The 26,393-nt window shown below is 39.5% G+C and overlaps 1 protein-coding gene across 1 annotated transcript; it reads left to right on the forward strand.

The window, feature by feature from the left end:
• Positions 1-7,505: 7,505 nt before the first annotated feature.
• LOC146145417 (uncharacterized) lies at positions 7,506-13,424 on the forward strand. The gene is made up of 3 exons (XM_083390555.1): positions 7,506-8,591; positions 8,922-9,125; positions 9,291-13,424. The coding sequence occupies exons 1-3, from the start codon at positions 7,506-7,508 to the stop codon at positions 13,422-13,424; spliced, it is 5,424 nt and encodes a 1,807-aa protein (XP_083246681.1).
• Positions 13,425-26,393: the final 12,969 nt, after the last annotated feature.

The raw sequence follows: 26,393 nt of genomic DNA on the forward strand, positions 1-26,393 counted from the left end.
TTGTCGATTAAAATATTATATTATCACTCTTTGTCTATGGCCTAAAGACCGAACCCAGAACTAGAAGTTTGAGTTGAGCTAAACATTTTGGTTAAGCTGACTTCAGAGTTTTATTAAAATATTATTAAATTTAATGTGCGCTATCCAGACATAGTTTGTATACCAAAGTTGCAAATTACTGTTTATTATGTCATCAAACATATAATTTCACACTAAGGTCCCAAGTTCTTTTATATACAGTGTTGATTATAAATTAAAATTTGCACTCGCCAGTCGGATAAGTGTCTACCAGTCCGAACTCGCACAAACAACAATTGCCCCAAAATTTATAGCATGCCGTGTACTGTCTGCAAAAGTTTTGACACTGGTTAAACCAGACTTTCTACTTCAGTGCATTAACATAGTACTTTATAATGATAAGGACTTTTACCATAGCTGCCATGCTTTTTTATATTTTGGAGCATAATGGTTGAAGGTTGTAGTAAGACGTAATAAGAATATCAAAGCCCATACAGAAGTAGGTATTATTTTGAACTATATTGGTTTTTTTTTTATATTGGTTTTGTAGTTGTACATTATTTGGTTGAGAATAACAAATTGAGTCCAGTAGGTCATAGCGACTCACCAGTCATAGGGACCACCAGTTTTGTGTGCACTTCAAAAAGTACCTTGCACCAAAATTCAGAAAACGGTTGAGATGTGCTAAATTGCTGCACCTCAAGTGTGCAAAAAACCTTGGGCGCTGGTCTAGAATCCTACCACAGTTCTAAAATCAACGCACAAAATTTGAGTTAGGTTGCGGGTTAGCGTTTGGGTGTGGGTGGGTCAAGTATTATTATATTCTTTATTTAATAATAATACTTGACCCACCTTTACCCAAACGCTAACCCGCACCCTAACCCAAAAGGTGTTTCGTTGTGGTAGGATTCTAGACCAGCGCCAAACCTTGATTGTACATTTGCACAATATTTCACACCCTATATCTCGGGTGTGAGTGCCATGGAATGCAGAATAGTCAGTTGGGCATATGAGGGAATTGCACTGGCAATGGCGTAAAAAAATTGTCGTTTTTGACTAATATGAAGAAAAAATAGGGCGCTCCTTCACTTCTGCACGTAGAAAGTTATGCAAAAAAACGGTCTGCAAATACCGCATACCATAACGCACATTATTTGGGTTGGGGTGCGGATTCGCGTTTGAATGGGGGTGGGTCAGGTGTTATTAATAATAAATATAATAACACTTGACCCGCCTTCACCCAAACGCTCCCAAATATTGTGCGTTATGGTATGCAGTATTTTTTTTGTTTTTTTACATAAATTTATATGTGCAGAAGTGAAGGAGCGCCAAAAATTGTACTGCATGCGCTGTTTTTAAATTAAAACTAAGACCTTGTAAGATGGCAGAAAGCAATACTACAGAATATAAATGAGCTTAATTAAATGTTTGGAGCTAATATAAAATAATTTCAAACGTCATAATGACGCAATTTTAGGTATAATTTTTTCGTCGGGATTCCCGGGAAGTTTCATTTTTCAATCCCGATTCCCGGGAGTGAAAAAATCCGGGAAAAAGAGGAACCCTACGCACAATATCAGGGTTAGAGTGCGAGTTAACATTTGGGTGTGGGTGGGTCAAGTGTTATTATATTCATTATTTAATAATAATACTTGACCCACCCTAACCCAAACCCACACCCTACCTAACCTAAATAATATGCGTTGTGGTAGGATTTTAGACCAGTGCCCAAAGACTTTTTTACAATAGTGAAACAAACCGTCAAAATTGAAATTGCAAGGAAGAAATCATCATGGGACAATAAATCTCACAATAATAATTGACAAACCCTATCCCAAACGCTAATTTGCACCTTGGCCCAAATAATGTTAGTAATATTGCTAACAATATATACCCCAGTCCTGGACGAAAATGTGGTGCGATTTTAGACCAGCGCCAATTTTTCCGGCACATACATTCTAAAATATTTCACAGTAATTTATAAACTTCTGATTTCGCAAACTTGGTCAACGAACGTCACCGTGTACTTAACTTAATCACAACCAATCACCATTTTAAAATTCGGTAATGTGCTCCACCAACTGGTTTATAAATATTTCTAAAGACCGACATGTTTTATCACGTATAACTATTTTTTTGGGGGGGGAGGGGCATGAGCAATACACTTAAAAGGGAACATTTTTCAGAAGGTAAAAATATTAGTAAAAAATTGTTTCGCTACATTTAAAAATAATAAAATCCCGCAAAAATTAGCAAAACATTATTTTCTTATTCATTTTTTGACTATTTTCTTGCAATGGTGCTATAAATGCGCAAACGCCAATAAGTGACATTATTAAAACTGTTTTAATATATTATAGTGACTTCCTCAAGTAAATTCCATAAGTTTGGCCAAAAAACGAAAATCTTTCGTTCAACCTGTCTCAAAGCAACGACATATATCTATACAGTTTTATGAACCTGTTTTGGGCTAATTTTATTCGAATCGTAATCGAACCTTAACCGTTTTTTTTAAATTAGGATTCAAACCGGAATTTAAAAAATTAGGAGTCGAACCGGAACTCAACCGATTATCTGGAGGTTACTCGAAACTTAAATGAACCTAAACAGACCAAAAAGCTGTTCACTCCGGCATGACTTGCTAATGGTGGCGCAGCAAAATATTTAGTGCGATTTTTTCGTTTCGAATATTTTAAATATACAATATCTCAGTTTAATAGCTTGAGAAGCGCAGAGCTTTTTATATGAATATGCATTTTGCCATATAAATAAATGGCATCATCAGTTTATCTTATTCAAATAGAATGAACGAACGATCTCAGATTAACTGACAAAAATGTAATAAAAGCAACGACTAAATCGCCCTAACCAACATCGCACATTCATTAAAAAACGGGGCGTGTTTATTGTTGTGGGTTTAAAAGCAACTGCTTCTTTTGTTAAAAAAGTTTTACGTTCTTAGATATTTAATTTTTATGCATTAGATTAAACGTGGGTTTACATAACGTATGAATGCTATTTAAGGTAAAGTCTAGGCTATAAGTTTTTAGTTGACTGTAAAATCATTTCATTGAACCGAAACCGGCACTTTATAAACTATTTTTAAAATAACTTTGTTAGAAACGGAGCTGAATCTGAACTTTCAATTTCCTTCTAAACGAAACCGGAACTGAACCGGAATTTGAAAATATCTTAAACATGAACCGAATAAATCAAACGGCTCAATTCCCTATATACCAGCCAGTCTTCGAGAAACGTTATAAAGCGCAATTTGCTCATATTTATGTATTGCTGTAATCAAATTAGGTGGGCAATTGAAATACCGCATTTCTACTTTCCTAAAAGAAGCTTTAATCACAATATTCATTGATTCAATAATAATGTAAACCAACTAACGCGTACCGGATCAAAAATACCTCGCTACCATCATGCCATGTCCCAAATTCGCTCAACGACGTCTCATATCCGGTGACGCATTGTACGAAGTTTCATGCTACATATTTTTTTCTTTCTGCAACCGCTTTGCGTCATTAGCTTGTGATAGTTTGCTCGGAAAAGTATGTATTTTTTATATAGTCGTTTCGTTACCTCATCGTATGATGCAACTTTATAACATCATCTTAAAATTTCCATGCCTTCATATTTTTTGAGTGTTACAATTTGTTGATTTTGAATAAAACCCACATGGAACTGAATGCTATGCTTTTCCAAATTTATCCTAAACAAGTCTAAAGTATTATATATAGTCCTCAGTGTATCTGTAAGTTTAATTGTGACCCCAGAATCCGAGATCTTTACACCGGATGACGTCAAAAATAAAAAAAATAATCTTCAAAAAATGGTTGTTTTCGAGCAAACTCGTGCGTATAGTGCAGCGAACCCTGGACGAATCGCAAGAAGCGCAAAAAAATTGTATCCACGTAGGAAAAGATGACAAAAATATAGTTTTGGGGGGTTATAGCCTGATGGCCCTCTGGATTCGCCCCTGTCTCCAGCAGGGTTGCGCAATTATATTTATCAACGGGTCGCATGGGACAGAGAAAACGTTATACAGGGCCGGGTCAATAGGGATTTAAGATAAACACGTAATATGAAATGTGATCCAATTCAAATAAAACTATTTCTATGCTTGTTTTGTCAATGTTTTGTCTTTCAAGTGTAATTTGTTTAATAAAATATTCTAAAAAAACACGTAAAGGCTTATTTTGCCTAAAAAAAGATCAATATAAAGATAGCCGCGAGCTGGATTAGATTATTTGGCGTGCCGAGCCCGGCCCGCGGTCTGTAGTTTGCCAAGAGGGTACCGGCGTTCGAATAAAAAGCTTTGGCTATAATTAACCCAACACATTGGCAACCTCGGCAAAATTTTCAAATCATGACTCATTTTGCCACTAGGCGATGCTGGAGCGTAAAAAAGGTTTGACATTAATTTTTTTAATAGAATTTGCTCCACCTTGCTAAAAAAAGAAAGCTGATGTTGCACTAAAAACGCAAATATACCATTAGAGTCCTGAAAAGAATGTGAGCTAGCATCAATGAAAATCCGCGGTTTACATTCATCATGAAAAAATGTGTTATTTGCAGAGAGGCATAGATCGGTAATAGCATTATGCCTAATAGGCTTAACATCAATAAGGATTATTATATTCGCAGTTCGTGAGAAAAAAAACTTTTTTTAGGTTGAAGGTTCAACGATCTGCCTACATGTCACATCTGTGCAAGGCCAGACGTCACGTATAATACGTTTTCTGAAATACCTGCGCTATTTTTGTATATGCATTCAAAAAAAGTTTTCGAGCCACTGACTTCTGGGTATAGTTTATTGTGTCCAAGCGGCGTTTTTGCGTTCTACTCGAATTCGACCTAAAATCGCAAATCTATAGCGTCTGTTTAATTGAAGCTTTGTACAATTCGCAGCCTTATGGGAAAGGGTTTTGTATTGACCTATCAACTTACAAAAATTGAAGTGGTAAACTTTTAGATAAAATAAAGTGTTGCAGCATTTCAAAATAAAAGGGACACTGTGACAATAAAGACGTGGCACCTGCCGTTGAATTTTTAGTGCACGCACCTGGAAAGTACAAATTAACTAAAAAATTAAAATTTTGGGACTTTAGATGAATTACGTGCGTCATACATCATGAGAAAACTGTCAATATGCAATCATGGACAGGTGGGGTTGACGACATACCATATACGTCAGAGGACCGGAATACTCTATACACCGTATGATGGATTTTGATGGAACTCTTCTATAAGCTGGCTGCAAGACGCATATAAACGCAGTTTGAGATCCTTGGTTATATGTTGCTTAACAAAGGCCTTTGCAAATCAGTATAAGATGGATGTTTCAAACGTAATTTCCCCCACGAAAATAAAGACAAACTAAAGGAAATCTACCACGTTTTTGGTGGTTTTGGTAATGGGTAAAAATAAAACCAGAATTTTCAAAACTGTTCTTTATAACAACAAAACGTTTAAGAACATAGAAGTGACGCCACTCAATAACCAGTTTTTTTTTTTTTTGCATTTTGTAAACGATACATGTAAGTCAAATTGCGTGTTGGTAAAACAGTTCCATAGGCCGCGCGACGACTAGTTCTGCTGTAATAGCTTTGGGTCGTGTAGAAACAAAATGTCACACATCCTGCTAAACATAAGTGTGTAATAATGCGTTACCGGGAATATTTTTTCCTTATGGTTTCGACTATATCAAACTTGCCCCCATGAGAATACAATCCGCTCTAATTAAGAAGTCGTTAAAACTTGTTTAGAAATGTTCGAGGACTTATGGAAAGTGCTGGTTATAATGTTATATATACGTCGAAAAAGTTTAGGGTTAACATAATAAAGTTTTTATACACTCTAACCAAGTGGTTCTCAATCGGTGGTACAAACATACAAATATAGTAATCGAAGATTTTTAGGTGGCACGCGACACCCTTTATGCCTTATGAGAATGTTGGAAAGGTGTATGCAAGTGTAAAATAGAGTCTGCATTATCTGTTTACTAATCGACTTATTATCTGAATGACATTTTCTAACAGTAAAAACAAGATTTTTCTTAATTGTTTTTAAATTTTACCGTCAAGTAAGTTATTCAGGTAAGCAAAAAATGTTCGTTTAAAACCACGTGTTATGCCGTTGAAGCCACAAAACACTCAGTGATACGCCACCACAAAACGCTAGGAACAACTGATTTAAATGTACAAAAAAATTTTCAACGGATGGAAAATAGAAAGTATGCTGTAGTTCTGTCGGTGCATAAAAAAACTTTTGCCTATTTAATAAGTAACAATATCTCTTTGTTCTCGTGACCCCTTTTAAGTTTTCGATACCTTGCGCGACCCCCCAATTATATTTAATACATAAAACACAGAGTCAATAATAATGACATTGGGAAAATATCTAGTCTAGACGGATTGTTGTTTTTTGTTAACATGTTCACTTAGACCGGTTCACAATCACTTAGACTGGCGGTTGCTTCTGTTTGTTCTATACTGTTAAACTTTTAGTTCGTATTGCTTATTTCTTTAAAGTTTTTCTTTGTCACATACTACACGGCGATCTCCCAGGCCACCCCTTGCGACCCCCAGGTTGGGAACCACTGCATTAAAGCTACAAACAAATGATAATGCCTGTAATATAAAAAATAAACGTATTGTTACATCGCAAATCTACATTTTTGTAAACTGTTCCCCTTTCCGTGTAATTTAAATGGTTAAAAACACCGCCTCATGCGGTCACGATGTCGCCTCGTTTTTTTGTTGGAAATGTAGCCGTTTTGTTTGCTGAGTTTTTAAGCTGCTAATGTTTTATTGTTAATGCCTTTGCAGAAGTAATTTAAAACCTAAATTTGACCTAACTGTGTGAAGTTACATTTTCTGTGTATTTGAACGCAAGCTGATATTTTGGTAAGTGTTGTGTTGACTGTTGCAAGTGTACATGTAAACATAACTCAGTGTGTAGTAATTGTAAGAATTGTCATTATTGTTCATTGTTACGGCAATTGTTTTCATTGTGCCAACAATAACTAACCTAAATATCATGTAATTATTACAGTTTGGCTTCGTACCGACACATATTAAATTGAAGACCCAGGCACAAACGTTTCGGTGAGATTTGTGCTAATTGTTGTTTTGTGTTGAAATATGTATATATAATTTGCCTATTCGTTGATTTTAGAAAACCGCTCACTCGCCTACATAATTGCTCGTCCTGCCATTTCAAGCCTTTAAAGCGTGTCAATAATAAAGTTTTGGTTAGATGCTTTTGTGGAGTCTTTGGGGGAGAGAACTGTGTAGGAGGGCGCGTTTTGGAATCGTCAAACCTGAAGTACCCGTTTGGGCGTCTGCGTAGGCCTGGACGCAGAAGTAGACGCTACATTCGAAGTTTTCGAAACGTTTTTTTGTAAACGTTTTGCACCGAAGATTTTGAAACGTTTTTTGTAAACGTTTTGAACTGAAGAACAGGCCATATTGCCCACAATGCCCGGAAGTGAGAGTGGACATTCCTATAGATCTTCTCCTATGCATAGGAGAACAGTACAGCTAACTAAACATGCTGTACCTTCAATGCAGGAACTTAAGCATGATAAAGATCTGTTAAATGACTGGTACAGAACGGCCGAAAATGCAATGATGTATAAGGATGCATCATTGGTTAAATCAGTTAGTAAACGTATTGAAGAAGTTTCAGTGCGTCTAATGAATAATTATTCAAAGTTATTGGACTGGTTACCACCTGGCGAAAAACGTGATGATTTCCAGCAGCAATTAGATGGAGTCATTTATGGCAAGATGGAAATGGAAAATAGAATTACGCAGTTTGAACAAAAGCTGATAGATAACATTGGACATGACCTTACTTCGAGTTCCTTGACATTTCTAACATCTCCTGTTGCTCAACGAACAATTTCAGCTGGAAAGCCTTTACCTGTTGCTAGTGAAAACTCACACTCTTTGAAGTCTACGCATCGTTCTGGAAGTGTTGCAAAGACCCTGTCAAGTACCTCATCCAGTACAAAGAGACTGGAAGCTAAAGTTAGACTTGAGAAGGCACGGGTAAGAACATCACATGTTGAAAAGGAACAGAAACTTGAAACTGAAAAACAGAAACTTGAAACTGAAAAACAGAGACTTGAAACTGAAAGTCGGAAACTAGCAGCACGAAGGGAACTTGAAGAAGCAGAAGCTGAAGTTAAAGTGTGGGAGACAGCGTCAAGGCTGTCTGTAGAAGATCATGTTGTAACACATGTTAATACTTGTGATCTTCCTGTTTTAGAACCACCTAATAAAATCGTTTCTGAAGAGGAAGTCCGTTCTCCATTTAAACTGGTTCTGCCTCAGTCTACCGTTACACAGGAGCACAAACATGATTATGATCCCCCAGCTAAGGAGGAAGTGACACAAAGGGAAAGTAATGCTGTAGTTCGTGGAATTATGACTGCAGTTGGAGAAGCAATGTACACCCCCAAAACGGATGCTGTAAAGTTTAATGGAGAACCAATGGAATATTGGCCATTCATCAGAAGTTTTGAAACAATGATAGAGAAGAAGGCACCATCTGACCAGGTGAAATTAAATTATCTGTTGGGCCATTGTAAAGGAAAAGCATATTCTCTTATAGAGCATTGTACAGTTTTACCCCCAAGTGATGGATACAATGAGGCTCGATCCATATTATATGATAATTTTGGTAAACCTTATATTGTTTCGAGGGCGTTTGTTCGCCAACTTACCAGCGGACCTAACCTTAAACCTGATGATTCAGATGGCTTGCAGCATTTTGCTACTTCATTGCGAAAATGCCTTTTAATTTTGAAAGGTTTAGGAAATTTCAGTGACCTAAATACTACTGATCGCCTAGTAGAGTTAGTACTCAAACTACCCTACAGTTCACAGAATCTGTGGAAGCGACGTGTGGCTACCATTCTCAGGGAGTCTGGTAAAGAAGCAAATTTCCAGCATCTGGTGGAATTTGTTGAAGAAGAATCCGAGGTTGCCAATACTGTTTTTGGAAAGCTGTTGGTTCCTCGCAAAAGAGAAGAAAAGAAGCAGACAGAAAGACAAACGAAAAAGAGCTCTGTTCACACCGTTGTAACAAAGGTGAACAGAGTGCCAACCCAGCCCGTTTTTGTTAGGCCAGTACCAAGATGCTTGTTTTGCAGTCAAGGACATTTATTTGTGAATTGTCCATATTTAAAGGCAAAGACAGTTGCGGAAAGAGCCGGCTGGCTACGTGAAAAGAATCTGTGCTTTAATTGTTTACAGAGTGGGCACATTGCAAGACTCTGTAGAGAAGCTGTTACATGTACTGTTCAAGGCTGTGGAAGAAGGCATCATGCACTGCTGCATTTGCCTCCGAAAAGCATTCCTGTCTCAAGAAGTCCTGAAGCAAGAGAAAGGCACCCACCTGAAAATGATGTGCCTTCGACATCCAAAGTGAGTTGTAACAGAGTAAAGGACGGACACAGCGCCTATATGAGTGTTGTCCCTGTCAGGTTTCTCGCCAATGGCAAGGAAGTGGAGTCCTATGCTTTCCTTGATATTGGTTCAGATTCAACGTTTTGCCATACCAAACTGATAGAGACGCTTGGCTTATCTGGAAAACAAAAACGAGTACAAATGGATACACTTGGCAGAAGACCAAAGATACTAAAAGGAATTGGAGTTGATTTACAAGTTGTGTCCATGGATGGAAAGGAAGTCATTGATATAGAAGACGCAATGTCAGTGGACCATATTCCAGTTTGTCCATACACCTATCCTACTGAAGAGCAATTACAGCATTTACCTCATTTAAAGGGACTGGATATGCCAAGAGTTGATAGCCAGGAAATAATGTTGTTAATTGGCACCGATACGCCATATGCTCACCGAACCTTAGAAATTAGAACTGGAAGAAAGAAGGAGCCATTTGCGGCTCGAACACCTCTAGGTTGGTCTCTGATCGGTCCTTCTCCAGACAAGGGATACATTAAAGCAAACCGAATTCAGACAGTGGAGCTTGATCACCAAATACAAAGATCGTGGTATCAAGATTTTCAAAAGGAACCTGGAGAACTAGAAATCCCAACTTCCAAGGAGGACAGAGAAGTTTTAAAGTTGATGAAGGAAGAAGTCCAGCATGCCAATGGACACTACTACCTTCCTCTACCATGGAGGCCAGGCATGAAGGAACTAGAGAGCAATTTTATTATGGCAGAAAGAAGACTGCAGTATTTAAAGAAGCGCCTGCAAAGAGACGAAGCGCTTCGCAATAACTATGTGGATAAAATCCAAGAGTACATTGAAAAGGGCTATGCCCGCGAAGTGCCGTCCCACGAGCCTGTCACAGGACAGGAGTGGTATCTTCCTCACCACCCAGTTTACCATCCACAGAAGCCGGGCAAAGTCAGAATTGTATTTGACTGCGCGGCGAAGTACAAGGGCCTGTCTTTAAACGATGCCCTCATGCAAGGCCCTGATCTCGTTAATAGTTTGATCAGTGTTTTGACCCGATTCCGCCAAAATCCGATTGCGATTGTCGGTGATGTGGAGGCGATGTTCCACCAAGTTCGGGTCAAAGAGAGCGATGCCAATTCGCTTAGGTTTTTATGGTGGCCAGAAGGCAACATGGAAAGAAGACCCACTGTTCACCAAATGTTAGTTCATATTTTCGGAGCCACATCGTCTCCATGCTGTGCCACATTTTGCATGAAGCACACAGCCGACATGTTCGGACACGAGTTCGACAAGCATGTGTCTGACATAGTGAAAAACAATTTCTACGTAGATGATTGTTTAGCATCTGCTTCCACAGAAAAGGAAGCCATAAGCACTATATCCCAACTGAGTCAGTTGTTACAAAAGGGTGGGTTCCATCTAACAAAGTGGATTTCAAACAGTCAAGCAGTTTTGGATGCCATACCTGAAACAGAAAGGGCAAAGTCAATGAAGGAAATATTTCCACAGGAGGGAATTCAAGAGCGTGTGCTTGGTGTGTTCTGGGATGTTTTTCGAGACACATTTGGATTTCGTACAAAGGAAACTAAAGAGGAAACTACGCTTACCAGAAGGAAAATGCTATCAGTCATCAATTCGCTGTATGACCCACTTGGTTTTGCAGCACCTGTTATTCTTGTCGCCAAGAAAATCCAGCAAGAGGTCATTCAGATGAAACTAGGCTGGGATGATGCAATCCCAACGCCCCTCTTAGTAAAGTGGAAGGAATGGTGTTGTCAACTTCCAGAGCTAAAACACCTGACATTGCCAAGGTGCTTTACTCCACCCAATTTCGGCAAAGTGATAAACCGTCAAATACATTACTTCTGCGACGCATCTGTTAACGGCTATGGTTTTGTTGCTTATCTTCGTCAAGAAAATGATGCTCATGATGTTTATTGTTCATTTCTGTGTGGAAAAGCCAAGGTCACGCCACCAAAGAGTGAAAGCATTCCAAGGTTGGAACTTGTTGCAGCTGTTCTTGCAATCAAGGCTGACAAGTGGTTAAGAAACAATTTGGATGTCTCTGAGTGTGAATCTGTTTTCTGGACAGACTCAAACGCTGTTTTATTCAGCATTCGCAATGAGCGAAAGCGATTTTCAACTTTTGTGGCAAATCGATTGTCAAAAATTCACCAGCAAACTACTCCATTTCAGTGGAGGCACGTGAGGACTAAGCTAAACCCTGCTGATGAAGCATCACGTGGGGTCACCGTGAAGAGGTTGCTAGGATCCAGTATATGGCTAAAAGGTCCAGCATATTTATGGAAAAGCAAAGAGTTTTGGCCATGCACTTCTAGCTCAGAAGAAAAGATACCGGACGAATTCAAGCCCATAGAAGCAAAAACGTCAATGGCAACCTGCTGCGGTTCTATAACGCCATTGGAAACCTTTGTTCAAAGATATTCATCTCTGAATCGCCTAAAAAGGGCAGTAGCGTGGCTGTTGCGCTACAAACGTTTCCTACGTTTCAAGAAAGGAGGAGTTTCACAAGGAAGACTTACAGTTCAAGAGATTAATGAAGCAGAGTTGGAAATTGTGAAGTTTGTTCAACGCTCCGCTTTTCCAGCTGCATTCAAGGCACTATCAGAGTCAAATTCAAACGCTGATAGGCAGACTCGTCGTTGTCTTAAGAAGTGCGACCAAACGAAGTGTTTAAATAAACTGAATCCCCTACTAATGAATGGTGTCATAAGACTTGGAGGAAGATTGGACAATGCACCTATACCATTTGAGTCCAAGCATCCGATAATTCTGCCCAGCTACCATCACCTTACGAAGCTGATAATAACCTATTATCACAAAGAAGCAGGTCATTCCGGAACTGCGCACACCTGGACGTTAATTCGCCAAAAGTATTGGATTATTAAAGGCGGTGCCGCAGTTCGGAGCACTCTGGCCCATTGCATATTATGTCGCAAGCGCAATGCGCCGCGCGGCCAGCAACTGATGGCAGATCTACCCGTGGCTCGTTTGAAGAACAGCGAACCACCGTTTGCGCACACTGGAATTGATTATTTTGGCCCGTTTATTGTAAAACGTGGCCGCAGCGATGTGAAAAGATACGGCTGCATTTTCACTTGTATGACTATGCGCGCAGTGCACATCGAAATCGCTGAGGATTTATCAACTGACGCATTTATTAATGCCTTACGAAGATTCATTGCAAGACGAGGAAAGCCAATTGAGATATACAGCGACAATGGAACCAATTTCGTTGGCGCTGAACGTGTTTTGCGCGAAATACTGGAACGAATAGATGAAAAGGGGCTGGAAACGCACCTTCAGCAACAAGGAATCAAGTGGTCGTTCAATCCGCCTGCAGCCAGCCATATGGGCGGAATATGGGAAAGGATGATCCGTTCAATTAAAAATATTTTGAGCGGAATGTTGCATAAAGCACCTAGCATCAGCGAGGACACTCTTCACACGCTGATGATAGAAGTTGAGAATATCCTCAACTCGCGACCACTGACACCTGTCACGTTTACCCCCAGCAACGTAGAACCGCTGACACCAAACCACATTCTACTGCAAAGGCCCAGTCCTGTAATGTCACCTGGGCAGTTTGATGAAAAGGATAACTACAATCGACGTCGCTGGCGACAAGTTCAGTTTCTAGCAGACGAATTTTGGAGGAGGTGGACGAAAGAGTACCTGCCCACCATCGCTCTCCGACAGAAGTGGCCTGACAAAAGAAGAAACCTCGAAGAAGGAGATATCGTTCTCATCGTAAACGAATCCATGCCCCGCCGTGGCTGGGACATGGGTCGTGTGATCAAAACCTATCCGGACAAACATGGAGTTGTCCGACATGTGGATCTAAAAACGCAATCGAGTGTCGTAAAGCGACCGATTGCAAAATTATGCCTCATCGTAGAGGCGCGCACCGGCGTGCATCCGACACGCTCCGACAACTAGTCGTCGATTACTAGATCGGAGTGTGGTGCACAAAAGAAGGATGATATGGAAACGAACGCTCTGCTGGTTCACGCTTGCTCAAATACAGGCGTGACTATCGCGATTGCAAATGAACATACAGAGAGGCTTCGGTCTTTCGACCTTACGTTGATTTGCGCCGTTTTTTCGATGTCAATTGAAATGTACTGTCCTGTGTCGTACATTTAGGGGGGAGAATGTTACATCGCAAATCTACATTTTTGTAAACTGTTCCCCTTTCCGTGTAATTTAAATGGTTAAAAACACCGCCTCATGCGGTCACGATGTCGCCTCGTTTTTTTGTTGGAAATGTAGCCGTTTTGTTTGCTGAGTTTTTAAGCTGCTAATGTTTTATTGTTAATGCCTTTGCAGAAGTAATTTAAAACCTAAATTTGACCTAACTGTGTGAAGTTACATTTTCTGTGTATTTGAACGCAAGCTGATATTTTGGTAAGTGTTGTGTTGACTGTTGCAAGTGTACATGTAAACATAACTCAGTGTGTAGTAATTGTAAGAATTGTCATTATTGTTCATTGTTACGGCAATTGTTTTCATTGTGCCAACAATAACTAACCTAAATATCATGTAATTATTACAGTTTGGCTTCGTACCGACACATATTAAATTGAAGACCCAGGCACAAACGTTTCGGTGAGATTTGTGCTAATTGTTGTTTTGTGTTGAAATATGTATATATAATTTGCCTATTCGTTGATTTTAGAAAACCGCTCACTCGCCTACATAATTGCTCGTCCTGCCATTTCAAGCCTTTAAAGCGTGTCAATAATAAAGTTTTGGTTAGATGCTTTTGTGGAGTCTTTGGGGGAGAGAACTGTGTAGGAGGGCGCGTTTTGGAATCGTCAAACCTGAAGTACCCGTTTGGGCGTCTGCGTAGGCCTGGACGCAGAAGTAGACGCTACACGTATAAAGCAAACTCCCACGCAATTCAACACAATAGACCAGTGCTCTTCAACCTTTTTTGGTTTAATAAACCCTAAAAGTTGTTGTGACGAACTCATGCACCCTGTTTACTTAAAAAGTGAACTGAGGTAAAAAGCGATGTGAAAAATCATTATGCATATCAATATCATCATGTCAATTAAACCGAGCGGACCTGCCGATTTTTTACATACTGTCCGTGACAGTTCAAAATGGCTGCAGGCTGCTAGCGAGTACTATTGCATGACATAAAGCAGCATTTTAACAAACTTGTAAAGTCATTATTATTGGTTCATTAAAAGTTTGTGATGCACCCTTGTATACCTTTTCGTACTGGGGCACCCTTTGTGTGCACCCTAGGGTGCACCGACTGCACCGTGCACACCGGTGGAAGAGCACTGCAATAGACAACACGGGTATAGGACGGAGTGTTTGCCATCAGCATCGTCCGTATAAAGCGAATGGTGACACGTGTCGCGCAAATAGTCTCATTAGCGGCGCGTGGCCACGGCTGCCGCCTAAGCCCTTCAACAAATACGCGCAAAATAATAATCGAATGGCGGATAAATAATTCGCCATCAGTGGAGCTCGACTGCCGAGTCCCGAACGTACGATCAGTCTCGGGACGCGGCACGTGCATATGCCTCGACGCTTCGGAGACAGATTGCTGGACTCGTTTTGATAATGACGCGAATTAGCGTGGCGCGTAGACGCGAACGAGAGACACCATTTTTTGGAGGGCGTCTATCGCCCGCCGACGACCTGTCAAGCAGTTGGCGCGTTACACGACTTTAATGAGCGTTTCAGGGACGCGAAAGTCGCACGAGACGAAACATTTGCGAGTGTTGTTGTTTTTGATCGATACAATAAACCCTTTCGCGTTTAAAAGAATTCGGCGTTTTTGCGAAATGCGAAAAAGCAAATGCTTCATTTTCTCTCGATCTAGCGACCTCGGCTTAATTAACATTTAGGCTTAGTAGATTTCCAATCGTCCATAGCAAATGGTTTTCTATATTGCCCAATCAACTTTCAAAGGGTAAAATGGTGGATAAAATAAAGTGCTTGTACAAAGGAACAGATTGTGCACCTCCTCGAAACAAAACCGCCATTGCGACAAATAGACCGCCATTATGACAATTCAGCCTGCCGTTCAATTTTCCGTTGACCGACCTGAAAGTACAAAATCATCGCGAACATGTGTTTACCATTTGAATAAAATGCTTTTGACAGAAGATCCTGTGATCGTTATCGAAGTGCGTTTTTAAGCTTTAAGATTGATACAATATGGCTTCTTCTCCCTTATGAGATTATCCTCAAGGTATTCTTCAGGAGAAAATTAAATTCCAAAAGATAATTAAATGAACAAAGAAAGTGCTTTGAGAGGGGCATAGCGACAAAAAGTAAAGGTATACAATATACCGTCAAACTCATATAATATTGTTACAAAATTTTAATAGTTTTTTTCAAAATTTTGGTTTACGTTTTTTCGCCAAATATTTTGTTTGTAGGTTGGCCATTTAAACGGTGGTTTTGGTTAACCCCGGGTAACGCAAAAATTGGTTATCCCTAGAACACTCCAAAGTTTGGTTATCTCAAGAAGAGGCAATTTTTTTTTTTTTTTTATTTGAGTAAAGAAATTTATTTTGCCAGCAACGAAAGTTTAAAAAAATACTATATTGCCCTATATGACGCTTTATTGTTCCATGATTTTAACCTATAGTTGCAACTATGTCCTTGCTCATAGAAGGAATTAACCAATTAGAACTTAAGCGAGTTTTCAGAAAAGTACATAACCATTAAGATATTTTAGTATTAAACGACAAATGGAAATACATGAGTATAGATTTTCGAAATATTTACACGATGTTACCTGCTACTGTATGGGCTTGCATTATTGTCGTAACAACCAGCATGGAATGCTTCAAGGATATAAAGCTTTAAACTTGCATTTTTAACCTTATTTTATATTTGCAAGAAATTTATGTTTGCCCAAGCTCAAGGCCTTGTTTAGTGGAAAAAAACGACGGGTTTCAAGTATGCCGGATTTAAATTCAACCGAATAAAAACAATTACTAACCAATAAAAAATAAAAACCTGTTTTTTCCCAAATGCCAAATAACTAAATGGCTCTTAGGCTTAAAGTTTTTACATCACCGACGCTGGTGATAAATGGGGAGTCGACGATGCCAACGTGCTGAGAGCAAAAGAGGCAGCTACATAAACCAAGCGCGGCCGCGTGTCGGAGGCTAAAACAACTGCCGGGCGTCAAACAAAATGGCCCCCCATTTATAAGTATAAGGCCTCGCTGTTCGCCGAGCTATGGCAAGCCACCGACAGGCTTCAGGCGGTAAATTGCCCGTGCGGCGTACATATAGGCACTCTCATATATATGCCGTATTGCACAGGCCGGTGGGTCGTCTATCAAACGTCGCTGGCTGCGACTGGCGAAATCCGAGGGTACATAATCGCTATTTGTAGTTTGGGCCCACCTATGACGATCGTGCGAATTCGAGGCCGCGCGGATGGGTTTCAAAACAAACAGCAATTTGTTCCGTCACCGCTGCTGCTGGGACAGCGACGGGACCGTGGCGTCGGCTAAGCCGTGTATACGCGACAAAAGTTGGCAGTGAACTGCAAGTGTATTTCAACAGTTCAGTCGGACATTCTGGCGAAATAAGTCTGAGCATTCCGACAGTGCTGTTGTTTTTTGCAGGTTGTCTGTGGCCATCGCTGCGCTGAAACTTAAGCACGAACCTTACTTTTATAGGTAAATGTGTTCTTACAGATTTGTAAAGATAAATGCGTTGTTGTAAACAGAGTTGTTTTAAGGTTCGGCAGAAAATACTGAGAATATTGAACGAATGCAACTATTTCATCATCTTCTAATTCTTTGTTGTATTTGAATGAGTTTAAGCTATATTTTGTGGAACCGTTTTAGAAAGAGTCCCTCAAATCACCTTAAAACACTGGTTGTTATTAAAACTTAGCCATCAGTAAATCGTATATTGTAATACAGGGGGGTATTTCAAATTTGTCGTCAAAGAATTAAAAATAGATTGACAGAAAACGCAATTTAACATTCTTAGACCTAAAAGCCCTGGCAAAAAATCGCTTGTCAGAGGATAATATGTTTGTCAAGTCAAGCAAGCCTGGCAGAAATCAGCTAAAACTTATCTTGTGTGCTGTTATAGCTTATTCATGCGGTTTGGACACTATAAGAAGCAAGTATATGAAACGATGAGTCAGTTTGAGAGCTTCCTAAATATATTTTTTTCGTACAATTTAGGTTATCAATAATAGCGCAAGTTAACCGCGATATACAATGTTTCAGGTTATCAATAGCGCAAACGTGATATACAATTTATTTTTAGATACAATATTATAAATTGTCAACCAAAAGTAACAACAAAAGCAAAATTTGCGTAAAAAAAACTGACTATATTGTAGTTTATGTGGGACATTTACAGTTTGAATACTGGTGTATTATACTAGACATATATACTACAAGGTATAGCGTCAATCAATTTTTCTTCTATTGTTTGCGCATCTAGAGAAAAGCAGACCGTAAATAAGTGCTGACAGTCCAAAAGTTGGAAATTAACGTTTGACAGAGTTTACGGTGAAAGTTAGGCAGTTCAAAACAGCACTTTCGAGTGCTCGAAACTGTTTGTTTCCTTTTTGGGAGGAGGGGTGGAGCCAATACCGAAAGCGGTATAGCTTGCAGAAGCGGCATAAAAGACACGTTTTATAAGCCTTGGAAAAAATCACTTCCAGAGGGTGCTATGTTGCATTGAAGAAGTATTATGTCATTACATTACGTTTGTCAAGTTAAGCAAGCCTGGCAGAAAAAAAATTGTGTGCTGTTAAAAAAAAAATTGTGTTCCTAGCTTATTCATGCGGTTTGTTGATACCAGAAGAAGCAATAATATGAAACGGTGAGTCAGTTTGAGAGCTTCTTTAATATTTCAAAAACGATATAGCTTGCAGAAGCGGCGTAAAAGACACGTGTTATTCCCAGCCCAGAAGGCCGCGCGCAATTATTTGCTCGCCACTCGTCGGCGATTGGAAGCGCGGAAAAGGAGAAATGCAAATAGGCGATTAACGGGCCTCGCACGTCCGTACACATGTGAGGGGGTGTGGGGGGGAGGTAGCTGAGTCGGCAGGTGCTACCAACTGCGGTTTACGCATGTGCGCCGACACCCCTCGCCCTTAATCAAGGCAAATACCCGATAAAGGATCGGTTTTGGACGTTGCAAAGGCGATTTTTTCAGGATGCTGGCTCGGTTGGATATGCGCGCGAGATTGCCAATTAAAATTGTCATAGGCGCAGTAATCAGAAAGGTAGATACACGGCTGTCCTGGCAAGGTTATAACGAACCTCGGTATTATTTCTATACTTAAATAGCGGTTTTAAACGTCACAGGAAACTACACAACTATAGTGTTTTTTTAAATCCCTGTATGAAAAAAACTTTACTCGTATACTTACACCTAGAAATAATTGATTAGATTGGTTTGATTTCGATTATCCTCATTTCGAAAAGAAACAGAGAGTCAATAAATTCATTATCAAACAACACAAAAGTGACGTGAAAATGTGCATTAAAAGATCTATAAATTTTGTTTTTGCGTGAAGACGGATAGCAACACGCGAAAAATGCTCCTTGTATCATTGTCAAAATTGTCCCGTAAAAATCGCTATATTGCCCTATTTGGGGGTAATTGACAACAGTTTAGGAACCACTGAGTAAACCCTAACAGTTCGGTAAAAAAGCTTTTGATATGGGCTGGCATTTATTTACCTCAAAAGAGTTTTAAGAAAAAGAGAGACTTAATGAAATATCAAATAATAAGTTTTGTCGACATTTTTTTGGAAAATACCTTGCCTGCAAATTGCTTTTTAATAGTCATAAAGCAGTGTTAGGCCTATCTATGTAAATCCTATTGCCAAAAAAACGAACTAAAATATCCACCGTTGAACAATGTAAATATTTCTTGTCTTCGCCTTCGTCGCGCCACAAAATGGTGGCGAAAACAACAATTTTTAAAAGCGCGAGAAATCAGTTTATTTATCACCCGGAAAAACAGACTTCGGTTTTCGCTCTAAAACCTAAAAAAAAACGCGACCACTGTTTGCGGAGCAAGCAAAACAAAAAATCGAGCGCGGTAAGGCGATAGGCGTATCTGTGTTGACCCGGCCGACAGCATCAGCAAAGCGGCATCAGAGGCACAGCATAGCGTCTGTTAGTTTGTGTTGCGGCCGCGCGAGGCAGAAAGGCGGTCTACTTGCCGGGCGGCGGGCACGGCACATTAGTGGCTCTGTGTCAAGAAGGTATTCGAGGCCCTTTGTCGTCCGGGTCAACATTCGGTCAACAATGCCGCGAAAATCGCCGCTCGGTGTGACCGAGTGGACAACAGCTCTCGCGTCGGCCGCTTCTGCCTTTCTGTCTGAGTGTTTAAACGCTTCCGTGCGAATGCCGGCGCCCGTTGTTCGACTCCACATGTGCGCCATTGTGTGTTGTGTACACCAGTCACTTTGATTTGACTAAATATCAAGTCCGATTGCTTGAAAAACGAAGTTTGTCCCAATCAAGTCGCGATCTTGGTCATGAACAACCCAAGTCGAATGGTTTGATTGTTAGTCTAGTCTTTTCCCAGGCCAAGTATATAGTTTAACGTTTAAACAGTAAGTCTGGTCATATGCATGGATCAAAGAAAATTAACAAGTTGTTGTCAAGCTTTCCTTGTGGTACAGTACAAAACAAAATATTTGTGGACACTTTTACAGCAATGCAATAGTTAAATCTCCTGATATTATTGGTTTCTAATGGGTAAGGTGCATATAAGTGTCTCATCTTTGCTTGTAAGCATATGTGTAAAACAAACACAGCAAGTTTATTTCCAAAACAACAAACATTAGGAGTCACACTTAAAAACTTCTCGTGGCACACAGTTTAACAATCACTGGAATTAATCAAATTGACAATCTCATTCGATTTTAAAAATATGTGAATAGCAAATAGAACAAACTCTATAAAACATATAGCATTTTAATTTTTTACGTCAAAATTGAAAACAGTCAATGCAAAAAACGTTTTATGAACAGAAGCATTATAGTTAAACGTAATTATTCACTGAACTACCTGAGGTCGGAATAGCACTATTTGTTGAAGCGACGTCAGTCAAGTTGAGTGATGTCACGCAAATGATTTATTTCGTCAGGTCAGGCTATTTGTGAACCGTTACCTTCGCAGACCTAAGTAAGGCAAGATAGTTTAAAACCGGTAACGTTATTGACCTAAGTAAGTCAGGGCGCGTCATTTTAAAAGTTCCATACGTTCATTTTACTAGTGTCATTAAAACACTGGTACGCACCACCTATTTTCCGTTCCAAAGCGGGCCTGTCAATCAGCGGAAAAGTAGTCGGCTATAGGCAGCGACAAAAGACAATTGAATCGAGTCCTCTTGGGCCAGTGTTTTACGATGGACACTTAAAGCTGACCATCAAAGGCAGATACAACTAATTGCTCGCAGCTATAGGCTAAGCGCGGTAAAGCGGGTATTTGGACATGGGCCCGCTGTCGGACAGGTATTGCTAATAAATAGGTTTGGGTTTCGCCAACCGAGAAAGAAAATGTAACGTCTGGCCCAATTTTTGATGAAAAACAGACGATCGTTAAAATTTAACTTTGAAAGCTTCCAGGTGACAAATAAGCAATATTTTTCAAATTTGTATTAACTTTTTTGCCCAATTGTTGCGTGTCTGAGTTGATGACACTTTATAGAAGGATAAGAGGTATTTTTAGAATTGCAAAGTGGTAACGTTAAATCACTCAAGTTTTAAGTAATTTTCAATGCACAACAAGAACACTCTCAATCCAAATTATTAGTTACCAAGTCAATTTCCAGTACAAGTCACGTTATTTGTCTCCAAAATAAAGGTGAAACTTATAAAATTGGTGAACGCGTTGCATTCCGTAAAAAACTTCCCATCTCAAACTATAAAAACAAAACTATTGGAAAGCACATTTTTTACGTCTAAATATTTCGATAAATAACCATTTTGTCAATAAAGTGTGTTTAATTAAAATAAGTAATATTAATGAAAGTATAATTTCAACCAAGACGAAGTCAAGCACCTTGACAAAACAATTAGGTCAAGCAAAGTAATTTGAAAACCGTGACTTGAGTGCCCCTCAATCCTCAAAGCAACATCACGCAAATACAAAATTTGAATTTTTCGACCGTGTTCCCGTGATCCGCGGCTTTTAATAATACCGCGGCGATTCTGTCAACAAACTACATGTCGAGAAACTAAAATGCCTTTTGCACGTAATAAATCATTAGAAAGCTCAGCTACCATCGTTTGTTATTGTCTGTTAATTGAATAAAGATAAAAAGTACTTCCAGAAAAAACATCTGCCTTGAATGCATACCATGTCCGAAATGAGCGTATTGATTTTGGCATCTAATTGTCAATAATATAACTCTAGCGCCGAACGAATACCAATACTACACCTATTGACATCGGGAATCCGATCCGATATTATCGGGCATCCTTAGGTCTGAGAGTCTGGACTCCGTGCCTCAAAAAGTCGTCGACGTTTGCGACACGCCGTCATCAGCCGAGTCACAAGTGTTTCGATTCGCGCAAAGACAAAAAAATGCCGATTTATTATTATTTGCGAGATCCCGCGTTTTCCCGATTTTCCGTGCCGCGCGATGCGATCTTTTCCGGTGATGACGCCCGTCGGCGACGCGCGGCCAGCGGCGTATTGTGTCGGCACGCCGGGCGGCGGCGGCGACGCGAAAGTGCCGACGGACGGCGAGGGGTCAGCGACAGGTGAACCGGGTAACAAGGGGATGACTGAGATCGCTCGACTAACCCTGCCAAGACCCCTGTTGCCGCCTTGCCGTGTCTTTTTTCGCACGGTCAGTTTCTCCCTCTCTTTCGCTTCCTCTTTCTTTCTTTCTTTCTTTCTTTTTATCTCAGTCTCTCTCTCTTTTTAGTTTTGCGTAGATGGGTGGGTGATGCTGCCTTGCGGTTCCGCGATGCCTTTAAATACATGTGTTGAGAATGCGATGGCAGGTGCGCCGCTCTGATCTTTTCCCAACCTACGCGTGTTTTGTCTGTATTATAAGATTTGAGGGAAGGGATACCCCCAATCATCGCAGATAGAATAAAGAAAAAGGACCACTGAAGTCTAATTTTTTTACTTTGATCTCAAAATATGCAGTATCTTTAGATTACTTAGCACTTCAGGGAGTCACTTAAGTGCCGATATATTGCTATTGAGCTAAACTACGATAATTAGTATTGACAGAAATGTTTGTCGAATTCATCCATAAACAAGACTTTCGATGAAGGTTTAAACAAAACGACATTTAAAAAAAAAAACATATTTTTTTATAATTACTTCAATCAATAATTATCAAGTCCATAAAATTCGATCAAAAATTTAATATTTGGCCTGCGATCGCCAGTCCTTATACGGCCTTTTATGAAAAAAGTATGGCCACCCTGCACTACAAGGTCCTTTTCCAGAGACAACCTTTCACACGCTTTATCAGCTAATTATAAAACCAATTTTCCCCACAGTAATAAAATTTACAGTCTATCGATTAAACAAATACGTGAAAGGTTTATAGCATTTGCCTGTCGGAAGCGGTATTCGTAGTGCCAGGTTTTACCGCGTGTCAGTCAGTCATGAAGAATTTTGTAGCGCAGCCTCAATAAAGAAATGTTTGGAAAGTCCCGTACGACATGCACGAGTATATATAAAAAGAAAGAAAAAGAAAAAGAAAAAAAACAAAAATAGAAAAAGAAAAAAAAATGTCCGTCAAGTGTAACACAACTTACTATTGTTTTTCAAACGACGTCGTCTTCTGGTCAGTTATAACTCGATTTTTTTATTCTGGAAATTGTATAAATATTGCACATTGGTAATTTATGCCCAACATATAACACAACCAGGCAATAGAAATATGTTGTGAAGACTTTTTTAATAGCAGTAGCACTGTTCAAATATAGCCAATTTATACACTTTTTAATAGGCTTAAAGCGCAACCAACCCGAACAAATATCTAAATAGCAAAAAATATTTAAAATATGTTGAACATCTTACTGGTGCGCTTCTCAAGCTTATTACAATTATTTAATTTGGTTATATTTGACCAATGCTAATTATAGAAGTGTTCGTAAAATATTTTTATTTCCTGCTTGTATTATATGTTGTTGCGCTCCTAAAGCTTATTAAAATTTTTAGAACTTTTATCGTCGACATATTGTGTTCTGTTGGATGACAAGATTCTGTTCTTGAAAACCATTCTAGGCAATTAATATTTTTCATCTTTACTCAAAGGTTTTTAAAGACAAAAAAATGCTATGAAAAATTAAAAACAACGAAAATTTGTTTACTTAAAAAAACTTTTCAAAAAGGGTAAAGCAAAATGTTTTTACTGCCGCGTTAAATCAACGTTTTAAAGGTGGAACACTCACCGGTTCTATTGTTACACAAAGAACAAAGTCTGGCGCCCTGTAAATGGGCGTTGATGGTGGCGTTAAAATCACACGCATTAGCTCAGGAAAGAATGATAACAACCGGTCGACGACCGCTGGTACCCGTATGCGCCGCTTCTCTAGAACGACAAAAACACTCTATAGGGTCGCAGAGTGAGAATACTGTAGTGTACGGTCGGCGTTGGTTCGTAATGGGCTTCTTGGCTTGGAGAGGTGGCGGTTAGCATCGCCAGAAGCCGGCAGCAAACTACGAAAAGTCCGGGTGGGGGAGGGGGCAGTGGCAGAAGCAGCGGTAGCGAGAAGCGTGAACTTTTCAACCCGCGACGAGTGCCGGGCAAGTGCGGTACGGTCACTCCTCGTTTCGCATTGTTGTTCCAGTGGCCGGCCGAACGAGAGATAGAGAGAGAGCGGCGAGCGAGAGAGTGGCGAGGGAGAGAAGGGAAGAAAGAGAAAAAGGCGAGCGGCCCGGCGCCTCTCTCGGCGGCGAGAGAAAAACAAGCGGCATCGCCGACAGCTCTTCACTCGAGATTCCTTTTCAGTTGTTGAGAATCAGATCGGGATCGGTTTTGAAACGACACCCCCGTTTTTTTTACCAACTCATCATCGTCGCAGCAGCAACGTGCCCGTCTGCCAAGCGAATAATAGAGCTGTCTTTTGACTGCTGATTTTATCGCTTGTTGTCGAGCGTCGTTACGCCTTTACAGCCGTTGTGTTTGTGAGTTGATGTACGAGAGACATTTTTCATAAGTTTATCCGGAGGAAATGCAAAATGCGTAAACGTCAGTGGCTATTGCAACAATAGAGGCGAAAACATTTATATTGAAGAACTGGGTAGATCTGAATCGGTTCTAGAAAAGAAAACTAGTTTATGTTTTGTATATAGATGGTTTTAATTTTTTAAAAGCGAAAGATTTGTAACTAAGCGTAACATTAACAGAGGAGTTTGCAGTTGTAAAAAAAAGCGTACTTGAAAATTGTTTTTTCCTCCTTAATTTCGGAGCAATTGAAAAAAAATAATTGAGTTTGGCAGGTTATTTACATTTACAAGAGAATTTATTGCTATTTAATAATATGTTGGCCACGAATTTTCACTGGCCACGGTTAATTTATTTATATATATTTATTTGCTTGCCAAGATGAACTTGTTTTCTGCGCTAACTGGCTGCACATGTAGTTTTGTGTGGTAAAGTTATATAATGGCTTATGTTTATTTTCAGGGTTTGATAGGCACAAATAATATTGATCTGGCACAAATAGTTTTATTTCAAGAAATTTTATCGGGGTGCAAGTCCTTAGGATAAAACAAGGTAAGTTGAAATGTGAATTTTTGTAAAATTATTTTGGTAACTTTCCATTTATGGACCACTGAGTAAAGGTGTAGTATTCAACGCTTACCGTGTACAAATATTGGTCCTCAATTTTGAATGGTATTCCGCTTGATTCTTGATTTGTAAATATGCCAGTGAAAACCTGCTACTACTCTTGGCGTAGGTAACTCAAATAAAAGCCATTGTGACTCACAGAAAGGTGAAAAGGGTTTTAGCAACGCCGTCATTAGTATAAGTATAAGTGCTAGTTGATTTACCTAATGTTATGTAATGCCTGCAACTCAATGTGAAATACCTTGTGACTTTTCGGCAACATATACCAAAATAAAAGCCAGGTACATTTGATTTTGTGACTTCATAATGTCTTTGATGTAAGCCTAAAGACAAATTGTTTCAACTTTTGTTCAGTATTTCGGGGGATATTGCATCAAATTACAAAAACTTTGTTCGTAGAACTGCAAAACTAACATTCTTCCTTTTATACCTTTATTTAATGAGCCGATCTCTAAGACAACAAACTTCAGAACTGATAAGGCAGTGTGTATTAATTTCAATGCAAATACTGTTCGAGCGAGTTGGGCTATTTGCCGAAGAAGGTTCCTTCAAACAACGATGTTTGGTCGCGGGCCGTAATTTACGCCCGGGTGTTTGAGTTTATTGTTTTGCGTAATTAGTCCCCAAAGCACGCGTCTGTCAACAGATCTGATGTTCCCTGATAGACAATTGCATGTTGATTGTTTTTCTAGTTAAGTAAATGGATTTAGAAATTGTGAAACATGGCTTTATTTACGCTCATAAAGTACTGTACAATTTAACTAAAAATAACATTATAAACCTACAAAAGTTTGATGTACAAGTTACCAATTTTTTCGCGGCAAATGGGGGGGGGGGGGTTAATTTATTTCGTGTTTTTTTAACTGTTAGACGGAACTTAATTTGCTGTTAGTTATGAAGCACTGACCATGGTCATGGCTAAGCGAAATAAACGAATAGAGGTTCAGTGTAAATATTGCACTGTACACTACATTTCTTACCAAATATCCGATACAAATGACGTCAATTGTTTTACTAATTGTTTTTTAATGTTGGTTAGAATTTAGAAACACTGTACAAGTCCACATATCTAACATAAATGGGCCTACAAAGGTTTATGTAAAAGTTTCAC

The sequence above is a fragment of the Ascidiella aspersa genome, chromosome 5 (genome assembly GCF_963924565.1).
Source record: "Ascidiella aspersa chromosome 5, kaAscAspe10.2, whole genome shotgun sequence".
NCBI classification, from domain to species: Eukaryota; Metazoa; Chordata; class Ascidiacea; order Phlebobranchia; family Ascidiidae; genus Ascidiella; species Ascidiella aspersa.

Bases quoted from the DNA above. Each gene is read 5' to 3' on its own strand.
- LOC146145417 (XM_083390555.1), top strand. From the start codon at position 7,506: ATGCCCGGAAGTGAGAGTGGACATTCCTATAGATCTTCTCCTATGCAT. The intron at 8,592-8,921 runs GTGAAATTAAAT...TACAGTTCACAG, and splicing joins AGAAGGCACCATCTGACCAG to AATCTGTGGAAGCGACGTGT. The intron at 9,126-9,290 runs GTGAACAGAGTG...AATTGTTTACAG, and splicing joins TTCACACCGTTGTAACAAAG to AGTGGGCACATTGCAAGACT.